General features: G+C 40.4%; 1 protein-coding gene across 1 annotated transcript in view; it reads left to right on the top strand.

Annotated features, from left to right (window-relative positions):
- Nucleotides 1-20968, top strand: part of zmat4a (zinc finger, matrin-type 4a) — a 156362-nt gene that overhangs the window by 53824 nt on the left and 81570 nt on the right. Inside the window, exon 3 of the mRNA XM_086169614.1 lies at nt 8715-8804. Within this exon, the coding sequence (XP_086025740.1) occupies nt 8715-8804 (90 nt within the window). The remainder of the gene's footprint in view (nt 1-8714; nt 8805-20968) is intronic.

The following is a 20968-nucleotide window of genomic DNA, read 5'->3' as shown; positions in this document are numbered from 1 at the left end:
GCGGCCCTGTGATCAATTGGCAACCGATTTAGGATAAACTTGCCCATTGACAGCTGGGATAGGCTCATGTCCCCTTATGACTCTGACTGCAGAATAAGGGGTATAGACGTTGATGGAAAGTTTTATGATGGGAAATTTAACAGTAGATTTACAATATGAGTAGTTTCACAAAAACCCAATACCGAACTGTAACGGTAGTCAGTTGAGCAGCTCGATAACTGTTAGGCAAATTATTTAGCTTTGCTATTCCTCCCCGTTCCCCTCTTACACATGACGCATTGAAGCAGCACAGCAGTTTAACTATTGTGCCATGGTAATCCTGGCTACACACTCCCAGAAATGCTTTAAAGTCTGCACTTATATGGGGAATTCAGAGGGAACCAGGGCAGTCGGAGGAAGAATTCCTCCAAAATTGATAGCACATTGTGAGGTTTGGAGTGTGTATGTTTGTGTGACTTTTTTTTGTGAGAAGAAATTTGCAGTAACAAATTCAATATGGCGTAACAAAATAACACTTTGATCAGAGTGCTTCTTGCTGTTTTTAAACATTTTTTAAACTTATAGATATTATATTGCCTAAGGGCAGGCAGCCATGACCTGAGAAGTGAATATACTGCCTGCCTAACAGAGCCTGTCCCTTTGCTCATCACCTTAATGTGCTTTCTTTTTATCCTCGAGGTTCTTAAATTGGCCCCAGAATGTCCTTTACCCCCAGGAACACAGTGTGGGCTAAGCTGAGGCCCCCAAATCACCTTAAAAGGCAGCTTGTGGAGAAAATCCAGTTTCTTAAATGCCACAAGAGAAATAGTGTCACAGTATGATTTATCTGGCGATTTATCCTTTTTTTTGTTCCTTTAAGGTCAAACTAAATATATTTTAATTGTATTTTATCCTTATCAGATTTAGTGTGACTTTTAATACTATCTCAGCAGCAGTTTACTAAAAAGTTTTGTCATGAAAAACGAGAGAAAAAGCTCAAATATCCTTGAAATACTTGAAATATCTTGGGGAATCATATTAACATTCTTCTGTTTCTTTTTTCAATCAGAGCTCCAACAATCAGATTTAATTACTATATTAAAGCAAATACTGTGAATGTATCTCACAGAAATAAAATTTACGTCCCCCTAAGAATGACTTTGAAGGATTTCCAAATGGGTGTCACTGAACACTATGATCAGGATAAAGGTATAAGCCTTCATTGACATACTTTTGTATAAAGTAACATTTCCAGGAAAATCAAGACAGGAAAATCAAGTGTAAACCTCATTGTGCAGATTTCCTACCAATTACAGATCATTTTATTCACAAGTTATGATGCATTCCTATAGGCAATCTGCTTTTACACACATGAGAACAAACTACAGCACAAGCACACAAATAATAACCAACAACTCATTTGTTTCAATGTCAAATATATGAATAATCCTGTTATACCTGTGAGCTTGGATTTCTGCTGTTAATGCTCTGCTTGCGACATCCATTACCTTGTGTTTCTCATTTGAGTAATCATCAAACTGCTACGACCTTGCTGTCGCAGGAAAGCTTAAACCTAAAATGAGAGGGTAGCGGCTATGGAAATCAGCTTTTTATATTCAGTGTTTGTTTTTTTTTTTTTACATTGATAAACTCTTGTGTTGGTAGTGGTATGGATTTACATGCATGCAGCGAATTTTGTATAACGCTGACAAACTATAGATAAAGCTTAGCAGGGCAAAGAAAACATCTCCAGGCTAGAAAAAAACAAACAAACAAGAAGCCTTCTGAAATAGAAAGAAATGAGAGTGTATTCTGCCGCAAACTCACTGAATTCATCCTTTTATATTTTTTGTTTTTTCAACACCTCCACAGAAACTCCAGCCAAGGATGAGTTGAGTATGTCCAATTTTATTGGATCAAGCTTCATATGCACATATACTACATATGAGACCTAACCATATAACCTCAAATCATTAATTCATTCTATCCTTATCTGTACTGCTCATCCTGCAGTCAGGGTTACGGGTGAGAAGCTATTCCAGCTGTCATAAAGCAAGAGACGGGGACCAGATAAAGAGACAAACAACCATGCATTCTCGTACTCACATTTACAGTATTTGCTATTTGGAGTGTCTTATTATCCTATTGCATGGTTTTGAACATGCAAACTCCACAAGGGAAAGCCCACTGTTGGAATTAAACCAGGGATCCTATTTTATTTATGTTCTCTTGCATGCTAATATCATATAACCAACATTCAGGCTATTGAATTAAAGAGGAGTTGAGGGAAGACATAGGTCATCCTTAGTAGACCTCGCTGCAGGCCAGACCTGATAATTAATATTCAAAGCTTTTTAAGAAACATGAGTAAATTTCTGACATCTCTACTCCCAGACTTACAAATTGCCTCTAACTATCAATCAATTAGTTTTTCTAATAATTTTATTATGATTACTCTACTTAAAATCAGTGATGAGCTACTTTATTGCCTTACTGACATTCATGTCTTACATCTGACCTGTGACACGGAGAAATTCTACATAATTATGAAGTGATCAGTTTGATTGAATCTGAGCTTAAACCCAGTCCCTCTTCTGAACAGAGCATATTCTTGGTGATAAACAAGCATGTTTTCTTTCTCAGTGACATAAGATGTCATAAGATAACAGTTCACTCATTACACCCCCTGGATTTGGTGGCATCTCTGGCTGACGTTGTTCAAATTTCTGCTAGATGTGCTTTTTTTCTTGTCTGTATAGTGTTTTATCATGAATGTCATTGAAATGAATAAAATTGCTGTATCAAACAAAGTTGTAATCCAATAAATGAATGCATTTTCAGCAGGAAAGATGAATTCTGAATCCATTACTGGACTCTTGAGTTAATTAACAACTTCTTCGGACAGCCAAAGGTTACAGTTTTAATGCATGTCAGTTTTTTTTTCTCAACGTTTTTTGTTTTTAAATTTCACTGTACAAATTAATGCATTAAAATGCATGTGCTCGAGTCGACAGTGCAATCCTACCCCACTTCAATCCATGGTAACTATTTCTTTGATGTTGCATTATTAATTGTAATGCTGCCCTTCTTTGCTCTCCTACAGACATATTCAGTCAGGGATCTGCCGTTGACAGCTCCTGAATAGTCACAATAGCAGTGAGGGTTTCAGCGCTTTGCTCAAGAGCTCATGGCTTGCAGCTGTTTTCCACTGCATTGCTGCTACCCCCACATATTATTTATGTGTGTGTGTGAGTGTGTGAGCGGGGGGGGGGAGTAGCCGTTCAACTTTTACTAGGATTTTTGTATTTTCAGAGTTGCCAATGTGTCAGCGTAGCTTATTTTTTGTTAAGGATGTTGCGATTGTTTGTCTCATTGTAATCTGCAGTGATCTGGGGGGTTCTGATGCTACACAGGCCCTGATCAGTTCACTTATGTGGCGGTAATGCATTATGGATTTTTCTTCAGTCCTGAATATGTTAAGTGTGCACTTAGAGTGTCCCACCGATGGCCGGTTCAACACACTTTACTAAATATTCCTGGTCTGTAACCATTTTTCCTATCAGTTTTCAGACAGTACTGTCAGCTGAAACATGGTGGTACCGCTGGAAATTGACACTATCCGGGGTTACATTGTATAATAATAACCCACAGGCTTTCCTATCAGTTAGCCATTAGTCAGGATTTAATGAGAACATGTGTCTTCTCATTGAGTTACCTTCACTATGTGTTTCTATTGGTTTCCTCAGTCACCTGTGTGTCTGAATCTTTTCAAATGCTTCGGCTCATTTACTCCAAATTAACTTAAACAAACAAAGCTCCAGGATACCTCCTAGAAACACCATATTCCTTGTAAATGCATTGTTTTGTTCAGGCCACTGGCTTTCATTTGTCATTTAAATATACTGGTTCCATGTGTTTCTTAAAGATGTATTATATTTTATGTATTTCAATATGATCTACATGGCACTGTTCTTTAACCTGCATTGAATGATTTATTAAAATTGACTTTTTTAATGCTTAGTTTCTAAAGAAACAAACAAACAAACAAATAAATAAAAGCTACTAGTCTTTAGATAATCTTTAAAACAGTTTCTCATTCACAGTTGACCGTTTAAAAAGTATTTCAGTATTCGGGCCATGATATTTTGAAAGTGTGTGTATGTGTTTGAATTGAACTTTCTCTTTTTACTTTACTTTTTGTGTCTTTAACTTTTAGAATTAAATAACTTTGGCTTAGCACAGCAAAATTCACTGAAAGGGTCCATTAAAAATTAATTACTATAAATAGGTAAATAAAAAGTTTTCATGTAGCTTGAATATAAATACCATGCCAACAAAGCGTTGGAGTAGGGGAGGGTAAACCAAATGTTTCCTTGGATTTGTTAATTCCTTCTTGGCAACTAATAGAATTCTGTCATTTATGGCTCTCTTGATTTTGAGTGGGTTGAGACTATGAGTTATCTAATAAAAACAGGCCACACAAATCAAGAATAACACAGTTGATATGTAGCTGTAAAAGAAGAAGTATGAACGGCTCCAGACACTTGTTCCTTGTGTGATGATGTGACGATTTCCTATCATCAGCAGATACGGTAGATATAGGAGCAGTGAAATCCTTAAAAATGGTAAACAAACCAGTGCAGGAGTTTACCCTGTCACCTCACAGAAAAAAAAAAAAAAAAAAAAAACATTGCCGGTGTGCTTGCCTGGTTCTCTCCAGGTATTGTAGAGTTTTCTTAGCCAAAATGAATGTAGTGGGTTCATTGAACATTCTTAACTGCCTGTGGGTATAAAATTAAGAGTGAAAGGTTATATGTCTCTATATGTCTATATGTCTCTATATGTCTCTGCGATCACCTGGGATGTACCCTGGCTGTTGCCAGACATTAAAAGGACTTTTTTTCTCCAGCTCCCTGTGAATATATGTGCAGGAGAAGCTGTTTAGGTAGTAGACTGAATAAGTGGATACAAAAGAAATACATGAAATCCAGATATCTGTATCTATTAGGGAGATAGAAATGCCTTTTATCAAAATATCTCTCAATTCCTTACAGGCTTTACCAGTGTGCAAAAAGTACATAACTGCCACCAGAAGAAGCCACCAGAAGACCGATTGTCTGCAAGCTTAGGAAAACCAAAAAAAGCACAACTATACTTTCAAGGAGAAGAATTTATGTCCAACCTCCTGCAGATGATGTTGTAGATAGTAGCAGTGACCCCATTGGAAATTAACATGAAACTATGGTTAATTGTCTTGCTCCTATGCTCCATGAATGGTGAATGTGGAATAGCATTTCCCCTCCAGTCATTAACTCATCTCAGGCCGTCTTGTTACTTTACTTAGAAACAAAACCACTTTAGCTGTACTAAGCGTTTTACAAAGAGACCCCGCTACTTATCTAGTCAGACTTCTGCGATGAGCAGGGGAGACAATTTGAATACTGAATGCAGACTTTTGTCTCCAATCGTCATAGTTACAAGCATCACCCTTGAAAAGACAATGTTACGTTCAAAGCAAAGTGCAATATGAATAGACATAAAATATGCTGTCAACATGATTTGCTTATAAATTCAGGTGAGAATTTGGTCTGTTCATTAACGTTCAACACGTAGTATTTTTTTGTGCCATTATTTGAAATGGTGATCTGTAGAGAGCATGGTACACTGACGTAGTGGACTCAATGATATCTTTAATCTAAAACAGCAGTGCTCAAGTTATAAAGTCTGTCAAGTTTTTAGAAAAACAGATAGATATCTGCAACTGTATCTCCCTGCTTGACCAGACAGGATTACTGTCAGTCATGCGTCACACACCAACTACCTGTCCATACCCCAAGCAGGCTGCTAGAGACTCATCTGTTGTTCTCTATGTTATGTTGACAGCAACACTATCATAGGTTCTCTGAATCTTACTGAACCTCCCACCGTAGTTTTCTTTCTCATTCTCATTCTGTATCCCATATCTTAATAAACAGAGCTGTCCGAGTGAACAAGTCATTTTCAGATAAATTAATGTGTCCTTTCAAATCCGGTCTGTGTCGTGGCGATGCCATTAGATCTGATATGATCAATGGGCTGCTTGTAAGAAGAAACCTGCTTCAGCAGCCGTGAACCAAGCACTAATTATCAATCCAATCCAGTCTAAGGAAATGTGTTTCCTTACCTGGCACGTCATCATACGTGTGAGGCGGGTATCTGGAGCAGGGTCAAGTGTCACAATAGACAGAGTTTACATGGACAAATCACTAGCCTTCGCTAAGAACTATTCTACAGGTGCAGTACCATTTATTTCCATGTTGTTCAGTATCTCTGGACCCCTTGTTTTAAAAGCATGCACAAAGAAATTTGTGAGATTCCAATTTTTGTGCTTTTTTTTATTTCATCACAGTGTCATCAGTGAATGCTAGTGAGTGTTTTTTTCTGCTGCATAATGTTTTTTTTTTTTTCAATCCATCTTCTACTTTTGTCTAGTATTTTGGCTGAAATATTAATTTTACTACATTGCCTTTCGAGGACAGCAAAGACCTATGCGATTGCTGTTTCAGTCATACTCCGTCAAGTGACACATCCCAATTACGATGCATTTTAAAAATATCAGCACAGAACACTGCAGAGGTAGCATAAGCAGCAGCAGTCACCTTGACTTCAGCCAATTGATTCTGTAGATTCCTGCTGTGTCTGACACAATTGCCAGTTGGGTAATATCACTGTTATATCAGAAATCCATTGTCATGGTGCTTGTACAAAAATAATAAAAATGAAAAAAGTTTCACCATCCTGTTTTAATTATACACAAATGTTGCATTATTTGTCAATTAAGCGGGTTTGTGAAACAATATTGTGCAAAAGGAAAGTCATCCATGTCACGAAAACAACTTTTTCTCTTTATTTTTCATGTACCATACCTACCATAGCAGTGGTATGGTAGGTAACATCACATTATTTGAACTTGATCTTTGCAACTAATCTACAAGATCCAAAAAGTCAAATGATTTTTGCATTCATTATATTAGCTGAGCTTATAGGGCTACGTAGTACAATCTCTTAAATCAGCCATTGGTGGGGGGTTGAGGGTAAAGTGGTAAACACTTCATGGGGGTCTTCAGGTTGGCATCCTCCGTCATTGGTGGTTCATTGAAAGGCACACGACACCTCTAAAGGGCTCAGCAGCGCTATCTGGTGTCCCAGATGTGCCTCCCTCTGCTTTTACCCCTTGGTGGTTCTTTTTTAACGGTGATGCAATCCTTTCTCTTCATTGATATCCAGTTGCTGCTTTATTCGGCAGTGCCGTACAGTGATTTGACAGCTTGTCGAAAAGGCCCGTCCCTCACTCCCATTCCCTTAAGAAGGTTGGTTGTGGACATGGCGACAAATCCTCTACAGCCATCCTCTACAGGAAGCACTTGTGCACGCCAGGCACATCGTTCGACCTTGGCTGTTATGTCAGAGTACTTCAGTCGTTTACGCTCATATGCTTCACCAACTGCTGCTTCCCATACAGTTAGCTGCACAATGAGCACAGACTTAAAGGGGTTGACCACAAGGCAGGGGCTGGCCTGAGATCAGGTGTAATGTGGTCTACCTGCATTCTCCAAGGGTTTAAGAGGGTCGGTTCCACTTTTGGAGCTGGTGTTGTTGGACGTTGACCTGCTCTTAAAAACAGTGTGGCGGGTGGGTGTCCAGGCACTGGGGATGGGAGGGCATTGGTGGTAGTTCTCCTTTCTTCCATGGCGATGGCCTGATGTCGTAAAACTTGGTTGTGTCTTCACGAATAGCGGCCCCGGGACAAACTGGTTTTGCTGTGCCTCAGTTTTGTGGGAGTTCACCAAACCACTGGTTTAGGTTTGTGGGTATGGGAAGAACATCACAGGGGGCTCAGCTGATTTGGCTTCCTTCCATCTCCAAGAGATCCTTCCAGTTGAGCTTTCTAAGTACAAAGTTTTCCCAGCTAGTCCACTAGCACTGTTTTGACTGCAAGACTGCCTTTGCGCAATTGTCTGCCTCCTCTTGTTGCCACACCTGAGCCACTACCAGCTTTCTCCTCTGGGTTGATATTGCTTTTTGCCACGTCTGTCGACTTGTGCCAAGCCCAAACCCACCAAGGTCCAGGAATAAGATGTGCAGGTCTCTTCCTTTCCTTTTGGCTGATTGGATCTGGATCATATCATGCTTGTATGCTCAAAGCTTCCTGAGAAACCAGGTATTCTGTTTTAATGTAGAAAGGTGGGAAAAGTAATACTAAAAATGCTTCGACAGTAGATATGTAGATTTTACACGCCTGAAAATTAGGCATAATTAAGCTTTATAAATTAGGCATATTAAAAAGGTTAAGGTAGATAAAGGTTGTTCAGGGTAGTGAAAGGAGTTTTCCAGACACATTTGGTGGTTTAATGTACTTGAAAACATTTATTTTCATCTACATTTGTTCAATTACTACTAGAATATGTCATTGTAAAATCTGGAAGGTCTTGCAACTTTTTTGCATTGAATTCATCACTGAAAAGCATTTGCGGAGCCTGGGGATGAAGGCTACTGTGTTCCATTTTAACACACTAATTGAATTGCTGCTGGTGAAATGTAATATCTATTGGCAAGGTGAAATTAGAGAGGACACGTGAAGCTTATATGGAGTCAACACTGTACTGCCTTCAAATGAATTAATCCTGATCTCAAAGGACATCGCAAGAGTCACCTTCTTTGATTCTGCTTTACTGACAACTCTTCTCCTCCTCCAGAGCCGGAAACATGCAAATAAAGTGCGGCTGTATTATATGCTACATCCTGTGGATGGAGGCTGCCCTGCCAAGAAGCTCAGAACAGACAATGTGAGTCATGAATTTGAAATATACATTTTACCCCTCTGTTGTATTTTTCCCCACCATTTCAGGACTTACTGTAAAGTGAGGACACGTCAATCCACAGCTGCCAGACTCATGAAAAGCTTTTTTTGATAATGGATTTTTCTGCTTTTCTAACGTGTCTTTATGACCCTGTCAGAATAACTGACAGCAATGCCACAATTCTAGACCAATACACACTGTGACAGTGATGGTGTTGTGGTTGGAGATCCCAACCTTTCAAATGGAGAAATGTTGAGCGCTATTCAGCCCGATCTATTATGTAAATTAGGGTCACATGATACATTTGACTGATTCAATAACATAGCCTATCATACGATGATTGATTTGTGTTTTTTTAAATGATTTGTGCTCTTTTGTTAGCATAGGCTTCATCACTTCAGCTCCACTTGTTTCCTACAGAGGATAGAAAAAAAAAGGTTTTTACATTACATTACACTGTTGTGAGGAAATGGGCATAGAAGTCGTTGCTATGATCACTGAAAATTTGCATTTGATTACTCTGGAAATCTGTGCTTTTAATCTCAACCAGGGCATCTCATGGGAGGGGATCACTGTCATTGAACTGTCACTGCCCTCTGATAAATTTTAAAAATTTCTTTCCATCATTTCCCTCATCATTTATTTTTTTCTCCTTCTGAAACATTTTCCTCAATTTTTGTCTCTTCTTTCCCTCCACTCTTCCAAAGGTCTTTCTGTCTCTTTGATGTTTTTTTTACAAAGCCAAGCATAAAGAACGGTCTTTTACCCTGCTTCTTTTATCAGCGTATTACTGATGCATTCCTCGCCTGCAATGGATCCATTTGTGATTAGAGTGATGGAAGTCCATTATGCCTTGACTCTCATTTGTCTTTCATTACCTTTCTTTCCATCTTGCCGGAACAACAAAGTTTAAGCTTTTGGCTCATAATTCACTTTTTTACTTCACCAATATTTTATGACAAATATTAATCATGTATTACCAAATGCTTCGACTGATGATGCTAAAGAGTCCTTGAAAACTGTGATAGCATCAGAACTACTTCTATCCTGTTCTGAGTATAAATATCCTTGTCACAACTTCTGCTGACAGCAATCGTTTCATCATGAAATTTAGCTTTGATAACTGTTTTTATTTTCACTGTATTTTAGTACTAAAATGTCTCATTACAAATGTGAAGTAAGTTGATAACTGTCTTGTCTTTTTGGGAACATGTTGCAAGAAGAATAGGAAAGAGCACAACCTTTCAGATGATGCAGTTCATGAGTGCATTACACCTGGGCTGGGAAGCTTTATTCACTTGTTAAATGCATGCCAAAAATAAAATTAAGACAAGGAATGCAGGATTGTAAATTCAGGGTTTGTTATCAATTGCTTGAGGTCATCCCAAGCCATGCCTGCCTAACATTTGAAAGCTGGGATACATGCAGAGTTGAAAAACATAACAACAAAAATGTTAATTTAAACTGAAAGTAATTCTTTACACCTTACTTTATGTTACTTAAGTATCAGCGTCTGCGGTGTCCGACCATGACCCATATAATCCAATATCCTTCCCAAGAAAGTAAAATACATCCAGGATTTGTGTCCATCCTCTCCTGCTGATTGAAACGGTGTGGTAAATCCACTCGCTATTGAAGCTTAAAAACTCCACTTGTTGTCAGGCTGATGAATGATAAATATGACTTCTTGAATCAGCAATACAGCCAGTTGAATCCACAATGAGAGAAAGATATTCTCGATCTCTAAATCGATCAATGTGTAGGAACTGTTATTTTATAGTCGTTGGTGTTGAAGAATTTCCCTGCCAAGCCTCCTTCAGTTAACACTGGCACAATGTAATCATCATACCGTCACTTTAATATATGGCCCTATTTGATAATCTGCATTTACAGTGTAATAGAGCAGCTGGACTTTATTAGGGTTGTATCAGCAAATTATTCCATTCCCATACCTCTGCTTACAGCAGAAGCTAAGACAGAATACAACATTAGTCATTTATGTATACAGGTATGTGTTTTCTGAAAGTGTGATTTAGATGTACCAGAGTAAAAAAAACTAACTAAATTATGTCAATGTCCATGTAGGCTGTTAGCATATGGAATGACTTGGCACATATTATAGTATATATGTTGCAGATGTAATTCTCTGTAGCAATTACATGTCATCCATCCATCCATTCATATTCTACCACTTATGAGGGATTGGGTTGTGGGGGAAGCAGCTGAAGCAGTGAAGACCAAACTTCCCCCACCTGGGCCACTTGGTCTACCTCTTCCAGGAGGATCCTGTGGTTTTACCAGGTCCAGCCTAGGGACATAGTGTCTCCAGTATGTCCTGGGTCTTCCCCAGGACTCCTTCCCGGTTGGACATGCCCGGAACACCTTAGCAGGGAGTCGTCCAGGGAAGCATCCTAATCAGATGCCCGAGCCACCTCATTTGACTCCTTACCATACGAAGGAACAGTGACTCTACTCTGAGCCCCACCTGGATGGCCAAACTCCTCACCCTATCTCTAGGGGAGAGTCCTAAGACCCTGCAAAGAAGGCTCATTTCCACAACAGTTTTCTTGTGACCCACATCTTGTGACCATAATTGATGGCAGAAACATAAATCGACAGGTAAATTGAGAGCTTGGCCTTTTGACTCAGCTCTTTCTTCACCAGACCGGTGCGGAGTCGGCATTACTGCTAATACCACACAAATCTGTCTATCAATCACTCACTGCATCCTTCATTAACTTGTGAACAAGACCATGAGATACTTGAGCTTCTCCACTTCAGGCAGGACCTCCTCCCTGACCCGGAGTGGACACTCCACCCGTTTCCGTCTGACAACCATGGTCTCAGATTTGGAGGTGCTGATCTTCATCACGGCTGCTTCAAATTCTGGTGCGGACTGCATGATCGAGAAGCGGGCTTGTGGTCCTATGAGGCCAACAGAACCACATCATATGCAAAAAGGAGAGACCCAAACCACCTTAGAATTCTGTCCATAAAAGTTATGAACAGAATAGGTGACAAGGGTGGCCCTGGGGAGTCCAACCCTCACCAGAAATAAATCCGACCAGACCATACTCTGACACCAATCATACAAGTACTGACCAGCCTTTATTACAGGGGTTTATTATGGGGTTTGGTACCCCATCCTTCCAGAGCACCCCCCACAGGAATTTCCATGGAACAAAGTTGAATGCCTTTTCCAGGTCCACAAATCACAGAGTTGGTCCACTGTTCCAGCAACAGGGCAAAAATCACACTGCTCCTCCAGGATCTGAGGTTAAACAACCCATCTGACCCTCCTCTCCAGGACCCCTGAACAGACTTTCCCAGGGAGGCTGAGGAGTAAGGTGCCCCCCTAGTTGGAGCACACCCTCCAATCTCCCTTTTTGAAGCGGGGGGTTATCAGCCCAATCTGCCAATTCAGCATCACTGTCCCGACCTTCCACAAGATGCTGGAGAGGTGTGTCAGACAGGACAGCCCCACAACATTCATAGACTTTAGGAATGCAGGACATATCTCATCTACCCCTGGGGCCCCACCACCAAGGAGCATTTTTGCTACCTCGGGAACTTCAGCCCCGGAAGCAGGAGAGTCCCCCGACTCTGCTTCCTCATTAGAAAGGTACGTTGCTGGGATTGGGAAGGCCTTAGAAGAATTCCTTCCACCGATCCACCCATCCCCACTCTACACACTGTTGGCAGTGTACTGCCCCCCCTCCCCAGCCACCAAATGGTGGGCCAGAATCTCCTTGGCGCCTTCCAAAAGTTGTTCCCCATGGCCTCACCAAACTCCACCAATGCCTGATTTTTTTCCGACAGGGGGGACTCTGCCAAACATTCCCCTCACACCCTCACAATATATTTGGGTCTGCCATGTCTGGCATCCTCCTTCACTACCCCCGGAGTATCCAGAACATGTGGCCTAAGGTGTGCCAATGCCAGGTACACAGGTGTACACCTTCACGTTTGAACATGGTATTCTTTATGGACAGTCTATGACAAGCACATAGGTCCAGTAACAAAACACTGCTTGGGTTCAGATCAGGCAGACCATTCCTCCCAGTCACGCTTTTCCAGGTCTTGCTGTGGCTACCCACCTAAATGTTTAAATCCCCCAGTAAGACGAGGCAGTCCCTGACAGGAGTGCTCAGTCGCGGACCCTTTTTGGAGTCCAAAAGGAGACTCCAAAACGGCTGGGTCGGGGGGAAATCAATAAGCCCAAACCTGCCTGGTGCTTCTCACCTGCCTGGTGCCTCTCACTGGGGGCAGCTCCAGAGTAGAAAACAGTCCAGCCTCTCTCAAGTGGCTTGGTTCCAGAGCCCGAGCTGTGAATTGAGGTGAGTCTGACTATATCTAGCCAGAACCTTTCAGCCTTATGCACTAACTCAGGCTCCTTCCCACGAGAGAGGTTATGTTCCATGTTTCAGCAGCCAAGGTCCCCCACGACAGCCACCACAAGGCTCTTGTCGCACCCAACTCCAATGGTCCCTGCTATGTGTGGTGACGCTAAAGGAAGGAGGACCCAAGTCGCACTTTCGGAACTTGGGATAGCCTGGCTGAGCCTCGTGGATGCAGGCCCGTTCATCAGGCACTTACCATCAAGCCCCTTCTCATGGCCTAGCTCCAGGGAGGGGCCCTGGTTACCTGCGTCCGAGCAAGGGAAAACCAATTACATTTGTCTTTTTCTTCATTGGGGTTTTCTCGAGCCACACTTTTTCTGGTCCCTCACCCAGGACCTGTTTGCCTTGGGTGACTCTACCAAGGGCAAAAAGCCTACAATAGCATAGCTCCACGCCTCCACTGCAATAAGGTGGTGGCTTGAGGAGGGGGCAATTGCAAGCATTTTATTTAACTATTGAATTTAAATGTAAATGTACTTTTCTTCTTTTTTCTAAACTACTGTGGAAACTGTGGTTTGTGGTAGAAATGTGGTTTATCTATGAAGCATCTCTTAACTATTGCTTGTAAAAAGATGCTATACCAAACTTAAAAGTGTGCCCTCACCAATCCATAAGACACACTTTCAAATTCATTCCATATGTTGAACTGATCTGTCTTCTGCTGCTCGATCCAGAGCGCTGTCAGGTGACTGGACCATGAGCGAGACTAAGGAGTGAGTAAAGCATCTCATTTCCAGTTCTCTATTAAAATTTAATCTACCTTGAGCTTAATAGCGTTCCTAGGAGACACAGAAGCTCCCCAATTCATTAGAGGAGGACAAGGAGAAATGGGTGGGCTACAATGTGGCGGTTGGAGGATTGGCCAAATCAGATAACTTGACTATCCTTTCCTCATTTCTACTGTAGCTGCTCAGCTTCCCTCTGGGAGTTCACTGTCTGCACTCTCTTGATCTGTTTTGTGTTATCTATTATGTATTTGGATCATGTAGATGAGCTTACTTTTGCACCCACGATTATACAGTGCATACATTAACATTTGAAAACAGTGGATCTTTGGGGTCTAAGAGAATGCAGCTAAGTAGTTGAATAAAAGGGGTAAATTGAGTTAAGTAGCTGAATTTGCATGTTGTAACCCAGAAAAGTGGGTTTTTCACAATTTTTCAACTTCTAGAAAACACGAGTGGATACTTCACATAGGAAAAATTATGTGTATTCTGTGAGTAGTTAACCTTTAAGAACTGTAGAATGATGTGGTCAGTCTACAGAGCACATCTTTTCATTTTTATTCTGGTAAAATTCTGGAACAAAGTGTTTTTCTTCAAACTGAAAAGTGTTTTATCAGACAACTCTGATGACCAAGCAGACATCCTCCTGACTATACATCTCTCTGATTATCACTTCATTAGACAACATTTTTAACTTTTAAACATCAAATTTTTCAGTGACGGACCAGGTCTTTGGAGATTTGAAAGTGGAAAAAAGAAGAAAAGTCTCTATGATTATTTTAACAGAATACAACAGAATGTATCCTCCAAACTTGAGTGGCTGAGAACCAAAGAACCAAATTTCCAAGGAAATCTTTTTTTTTTTAATTTTCTCACTTTAATCAAATTGAATAAATATTATTCTTATGAAGAATTGATACAAAACCTTTCTTCAAAGAAATTACACATTCAGTTGGTTTCAAGTTATACAGTCATGGCCAAAAGTTTTGAGAATGACACTTTCGCAAAGTCTGTTCCTTCGGGGTTTTTAGGTGTTTGCCAGATGTTTCTATGGTTGTGTCATTCTTAAAACATTTGGCCATGACTGTACATGTCATTATATTTTTATGGGAATACGATGAACGATAAATACCACCATCAAAATTGCGCACATTTTGTGATTCCGGGAATCATTGACCATATTGTCAAGTTTTTAATTCTTGCCCACTCCATTGGCCTACAGGTAGCCTTCAGTAAAATATTGAAGTAAGAGTGAGAGATGAAGATTTTGGTAATAGTACCAGCAAGAATTTAAAACTACTTTCACCTCTATGTACCAGACACTAGATGTTGTGTCTGGTACAACCCAACACATCACATAAAAGCAGATTTAAATACTTATTCCTATTGTTATTATACCATTAAGCTGAACTGAAAATTCCTCAGGAAAAAAAAAAAAAAAAAATACAAAGCATGTGTTTAAATATGCCATGTGTGGTTGGTGGATTTTGGCTATAAGGAAAATTGTGGTCCTTCAGAATCAGAGATGGGAAAACAACTGACATAACATTGACTTTTTCGTGTAAATTGTTTTCAACTCTAAAAGTGTTGTTTTTCAAAAACATACCAGTCGGTTGTTTATTTGCTAAATGCAATTGTACAACAAAACCTCTCAACAAACTAAAACATTTCAGTGAGGTTTCAGCGGTTTAAACTGTGCTGTGCCTGCTCAACTCAAAATGATATTTAGAGATGATAGTTTGGGCCCTGTGGGGTTTGTGCTACTGTGCTACTAGAGCCTCTGTGCCATTGACTATACTACAGAAATTTGTAGTTCAACAACACAGAGGATGACACACACACACATATATATGTGTGTGTGTATATATAGGGAGAGAGAGAGAGAGAGAGAGAGAGAGATGTAGAGATGTACAGAGGCAATGATCATTGCCAATGAAATCTTTATTTTTCCCTTGGACAAACATATTTATGACCATGTCAGAGAAAGGTCTTAAAGTAACAAGCCCTAACAGTGTAGTAACAGTGTTGAAGCACTAAAACAACATCCATGATCGAAGCAGGAAGAGCCTCACACATTGTTTCTCCTCTGTTTTTGAGGTGTCATTCGAAATCTCTGTCGGATTTGTAGTCTGACTCTGGGCGTTTCATAAAAGGGCACATTGCTGTGATAGGAAAAGGCTCAACATTAAAACTACACAGATGTGATGTGACCAGGCTGTGCTTATAAGGTGCCTCTGTCTAAAAATAAACACAGCAGCACTGCCTCCAGAGACTGTGAGATTGTGTATGGCCTGGCATGGCCTGGCATCTGGACCTGGTTGACTTGATGCAATCTGACAATTGTACACGCTGCTGGTCATGCTAGTTACTGTGATAACCTGCTCGCATGGATAGGGGGTTGGGTTGTCATTCTTGTCATTTGTTTTCAGTCTTTTGTACTTTTTGAGATCGTAATAGTAGATTTTGATGGTACTCGTGACCTGCTTAGCGGATACAGGTGATTTATGTTTGGTTTTGATGCTTATCACTCTGAATGCCAGTTACAACTGGGGTCTCATATAAAACATTCAAATTCTAAAATCATAGAGGAGCGTTGTGATAAAATTTATAATTGCATCCCTGTGCAACATGAAAAAACTACTAATCTTTCCAGTTGTAATTTTCCTGGCAAATACACCCTAACTATGGAAGGGAATCGTGATCAAAAATCTGACATCAGTGTCATCAATTAGCAAAAATGAACTTGCATTTCAACGGCTCTTGAGTACTTGAGGTACCTGAGTCAAACAGCTATGTTATGTTACGTTCTCTGATGTGGCTACATCATTTTGGGGGTCTTGTTAGGTCCATGTGCTAAATTGGGAAGAAAAAAAAAAGATGTTCAAGAAAGGTAAAATCAATTTCTGTTTAAGCTCACAGGTGAAAATCCAGCCAGTTACACTCAGTGAAAACTCATGCCTAGACTTTTTTGTTTGGCAAGAAAAATCGCAGCAATTTTGTGTCATTCATTTTCCTCCTGCCCCTGATCACTGTTGAGTGATAACAAGACATTCCCAGTTCATATGCATTACATGTCACATTCACAGACGTTTTTTTTTTTTATTTACAGTTAAGTACAACTTTGCTTTCATTCTGGCTGATAGTCTTCTATCGCATTGTACCCCTGATGCTTCCTCAACCTGGTCCAACCTGCTTGAATCCGTCATATTCACAGATCATTTTACAATTTACTGCTCTGTACAGCAGAAATAATATCTATTAAGGAAAAGTGCAGACAACTGCAGTTGGTTGGCTGGTCGCCTGTCAGTTTATTCAACTGCCAGTTTCCATTAGATCAGGCCCTCAGCGTTGCCACCGGATCCTGGTGCAGAGACGGAGCAGTCGAACTGGAGATGGCACAGGTGTCCCACTCTGCCTTGAATGAACAAGAAGTGACTGCGGTCTTATGCTTCATTGACTCAACCTCTCCTTAAGCAATATCCAAAGGATTGCATGCTTGGCACATACACACTAACAGCAAGTACACAGACACGGATACAAGGTAAATGAATAGTTTGCTTTGGAAAAGGAGTTATAAGCAAAAAAAAAAAAAAAATGCTGAGGTTTTATCAAATATAAACACAAATGATTAAAGCCAACATATTTAAACCTCAAGGAGCTTGTGGTATGCAACTAAAAGAAATTGATTCTTTTTATATCTCACTAAAAATATATGATGTTTTCACTGCTTGTGTGGATAAAATGTTAACAAATATGGATGAATATGGCCTTGGATAAAGGGACCATAAAATGGAATTCATTAGGCATCCATGGTGTAGTGTGGAGACGTTCGGAAAACATTTGCACGCAGGAGCCACCTAAATTACATAAAACATTACCTACCTTACATTTCCAGCCATTTAAATGCCATGTTACCCCAAATCGTAATAAATATATCAAGGCTAGATTGTGGGTTTTGATGACCATCCACGGCAAATAAATCTGAAGGGAAAACATCCTCTTTCTTGACATTAATAGTTGCAAGGGTGATTGTTCTTGAAAACCTGCCGCAGATTAGGAAAATTTAAAATTTTCATAGCAGATTTTATGCTGCTTTGTGGTTTTGTTCATACATCTATTTATTTAGTCCTTTATGTTGCTGTCAACATATATTGTTATCCTCTGCTACATGAGCAGTCGTATCAACCCTTTAGTTGATGTGTACGGGAATAGACGCTACTGTTTAGCAACTCCACTTACCTTTGAGTTTTCACAGTTAATAGTTTTATACTTGATATTTACTCTGCTTACATTGGTTTTTTTATTAGTGTCGGTGCCTGTGATTGAGTAGTTCTGCATTAAATTTAAATCTAGTAGCTGTAATGCAGGGTTTTCTCTAAGTGTCAACATAGTGTGAAAACATTTGAGTGCATAATTCTGATTAGCATCAGATATTAATTCAAATGTTTCCATCTTGTCTGGTCAAAAAAGAAGTTTGAAAACTGAGCAGAGAGGGAGATTATTCTGGAGCCCAGACTCCTCTTCCTCATTTCTCTTGTCAAATTGTTTCCACATTAGAAATGTCCTCTGAGTTCCTTTGAAAATTGCCAAGTGAATTGCCTTTGTATTAGGGAGGTCAGTCATTATTTGCTATGAGGGGCTGTGATTCAGCTGAATTCTCACCTTGCAGAAAACAGTTGTGGAGAATTAAAACAGGAGCCTGAAGGTTCATATTAGAGGATAATAACTTTTCCAAAAGAAAAAAAAAAAAAACATCAAAAGGAATTAAATAATGACTAGAAAAGAGGTATAAAAAAAACCTTTTGCATCCCAAATTGGAAATTCTTCTCATGTAACTTCTGAGCATCTGGATTGTGTAAAATAAATATCTGCACATAATAACACAATTTCATAAAATAATATAAAAAAGGGAAAATAAAAATCCAGGTGGGGGGCAACTTATTTTAAAACTCAAAAAGAAATGCTTCAGAAATCTTTGACAATGGCCTCTCGACAGAGCATAGCTAAAGTGAGACTCATTCCAAATTCTATCAGTTTTAGAGAGAAGCTACAAAAGGCAAGCTGCCTAATTTGGTGACCTCCTCACAGCAAGAGACCTGCCGTAAGCAGCTGGGGGTTCTCTGAAGTTTTCTACTGATGGATTCCAAAAGACAGAGGGGAGACAGATCTGATGCCAGTGATTTCAGCCCCCTCTGTGTTAATGCAAAAGTTTGTGCTCGAGGATAGAGGACAATTCCCTTACAGCTCTAATTTGCCGTAATTTGATGCAAAATGCTTCTACGGTTTGGTTTGAACACTTTTTTCAGTTTCTGTATCTTGCCATGTTATGATGGGTTTCAAACCTCATAATCAGCAAGATTGAGGAGAAACTAACAATGGATAATACAGCTTTGCATGAATTGTAAAAAGAGCTGAGCATGTAGTTGCCACAGCTGGGCATTTTGTTGAGTTTGTGTAACCAAGCTGATCCTCACACGAGTCTCTCAGCTGGGTCATTGACAGTGTAATCCTGCTCATTTCCCTCCAGTGTGTGAAGCAAAGTGATATCAGAATAAGAGTAGTAGAACAGAGACAGTAATAAATATGGCATGAACAAACTGTTGCCCTCAATGGAAACAGATTTGATTTTAAAAACAGACCTGATACAACTTCCATCGGTTTCTGCCATCTTGTGCTGTTTGAGATTTGTTCTGAGCAGCATTAGGACTGCAGAGAAAGTCTATTTCCGGAAAAAAAATATTTCCCCCCCTGCTATCTAGTTGTGATGGGAGGGTTTTTACATGTCCCCCTGATCTTAGGAGCTAAATTGTTTGTTGTTGTTTGTTCACCCAAGGTAAGTAGGTGCAAGGTGGGGACCAGACAAAGCTCGGCTGAGAACACCCTCTTTGCATGATTGAAAGAAATATACCCAGTTTTCCCGTATCTGGATGTGGTTCATCGGGGCCCCCAGAGCCAGGCCATTGGGCTGGGCTTGATGGAGAAAAGGCAACACGGATCCTCGTTCCCCTAATCTCACCCCAAGGAAGGATCAAGGGGGTCGGGTGCATAGTGAGCTAGGTGGTGGCTGGAGTGGGGCCCACCATCAAGCGGCTCGGTAGGAGGAAGCAGGGAACCGTCAGCCCGGTGGGAATGGTGCGCTGCATACCTCGACCTTTGGTGGAAGGAACACCTCCAACCACTTCTCAATCCCTAGGACATGTCTGAACAAAAGCAGAGTGAGACAGCAGAGTTTATGGGACTTAAGGCTGGTCCACCAATTTTTGGGTCCGAAGTTGCTGAGGCAGTCAAAAAACTCGTAGGTAGAAGGGTGGACGAGGTCCGCCCTGGGTTCCTCAAGGCTCAGGAAGTTGTGGTGCTGTCCTGGCTGAAATGCCTCTGCAACACTGCGTGGATTGCAGGGCAGTGCCACTGGATTGGCAAACCTGTGAGGATTTTGTTGTACTTCCACTAGTTGTCCTCATTTTCACCTGATTTGTTGTTGTTGGGTCAAATTTTCTGTTGATTAGACATTGTTAAGTTGTACTTACTTCCACCCGTGACTTGTTTGGGTTCCCTTAACAAGCCCCTTCAGTTTATTTTTTCTTTGTTCTTTGCTCTGTTTTTGTATTGTCTATCTAGCGTTTGGATGACTGTAAAGTCCCCTTGTGTCCTTGTGTGCCTTTGACCCTTTGCTTTTTGACTTTGTGTAGACTCTGATTGCCTTTGTTACTACCTCTTACTGATTGTGGAATTGTTGAGATTGTTTGGACCTCTTTCCTTTGGATCCTTTGTGCTTTTGGAACAACTTTGCCATGCTCTGGCATTTTCTTTTTAACTCAGTAAAGATATTGCGCCGAGTCTTGTCTCTGTATCTGAATCTGCCTTGAGGTCTTGTGGTAAAGCTTCTGCCTGGTATGCAAGTGACCCGGGTTCAGTTTCTGGGTGAAACTTGACAACAAGTAAAGTCACTGCTCCTCTTGAAGACAATAATGACATAAATGAATTGGTGCAGACATGAACTTCAAAATCTCTTGAATCCATCCAG

Source organism: Fistularia commersonii, chromosome 22 (genome assembly GCF_037954325.1).
Source record: "Fistularia commersonii isolate RoL2024-O1a breed Wild chromosome 22, RoL_Fcom_v1.0, whole genome shotgun sequence".
Classification (NCBI taxonomy): domain Eukaryota; kingdom Metazoa; phylum Chordata; class Actinopteri; order Syngnathiformes; family Fistulariidae; genus Fistularia; species Fistularia commersonii.
Note: the sequence above shows the minus strand (reverse complement) of the source record. Positions and strands in the feature narration are given on the sequence as shown.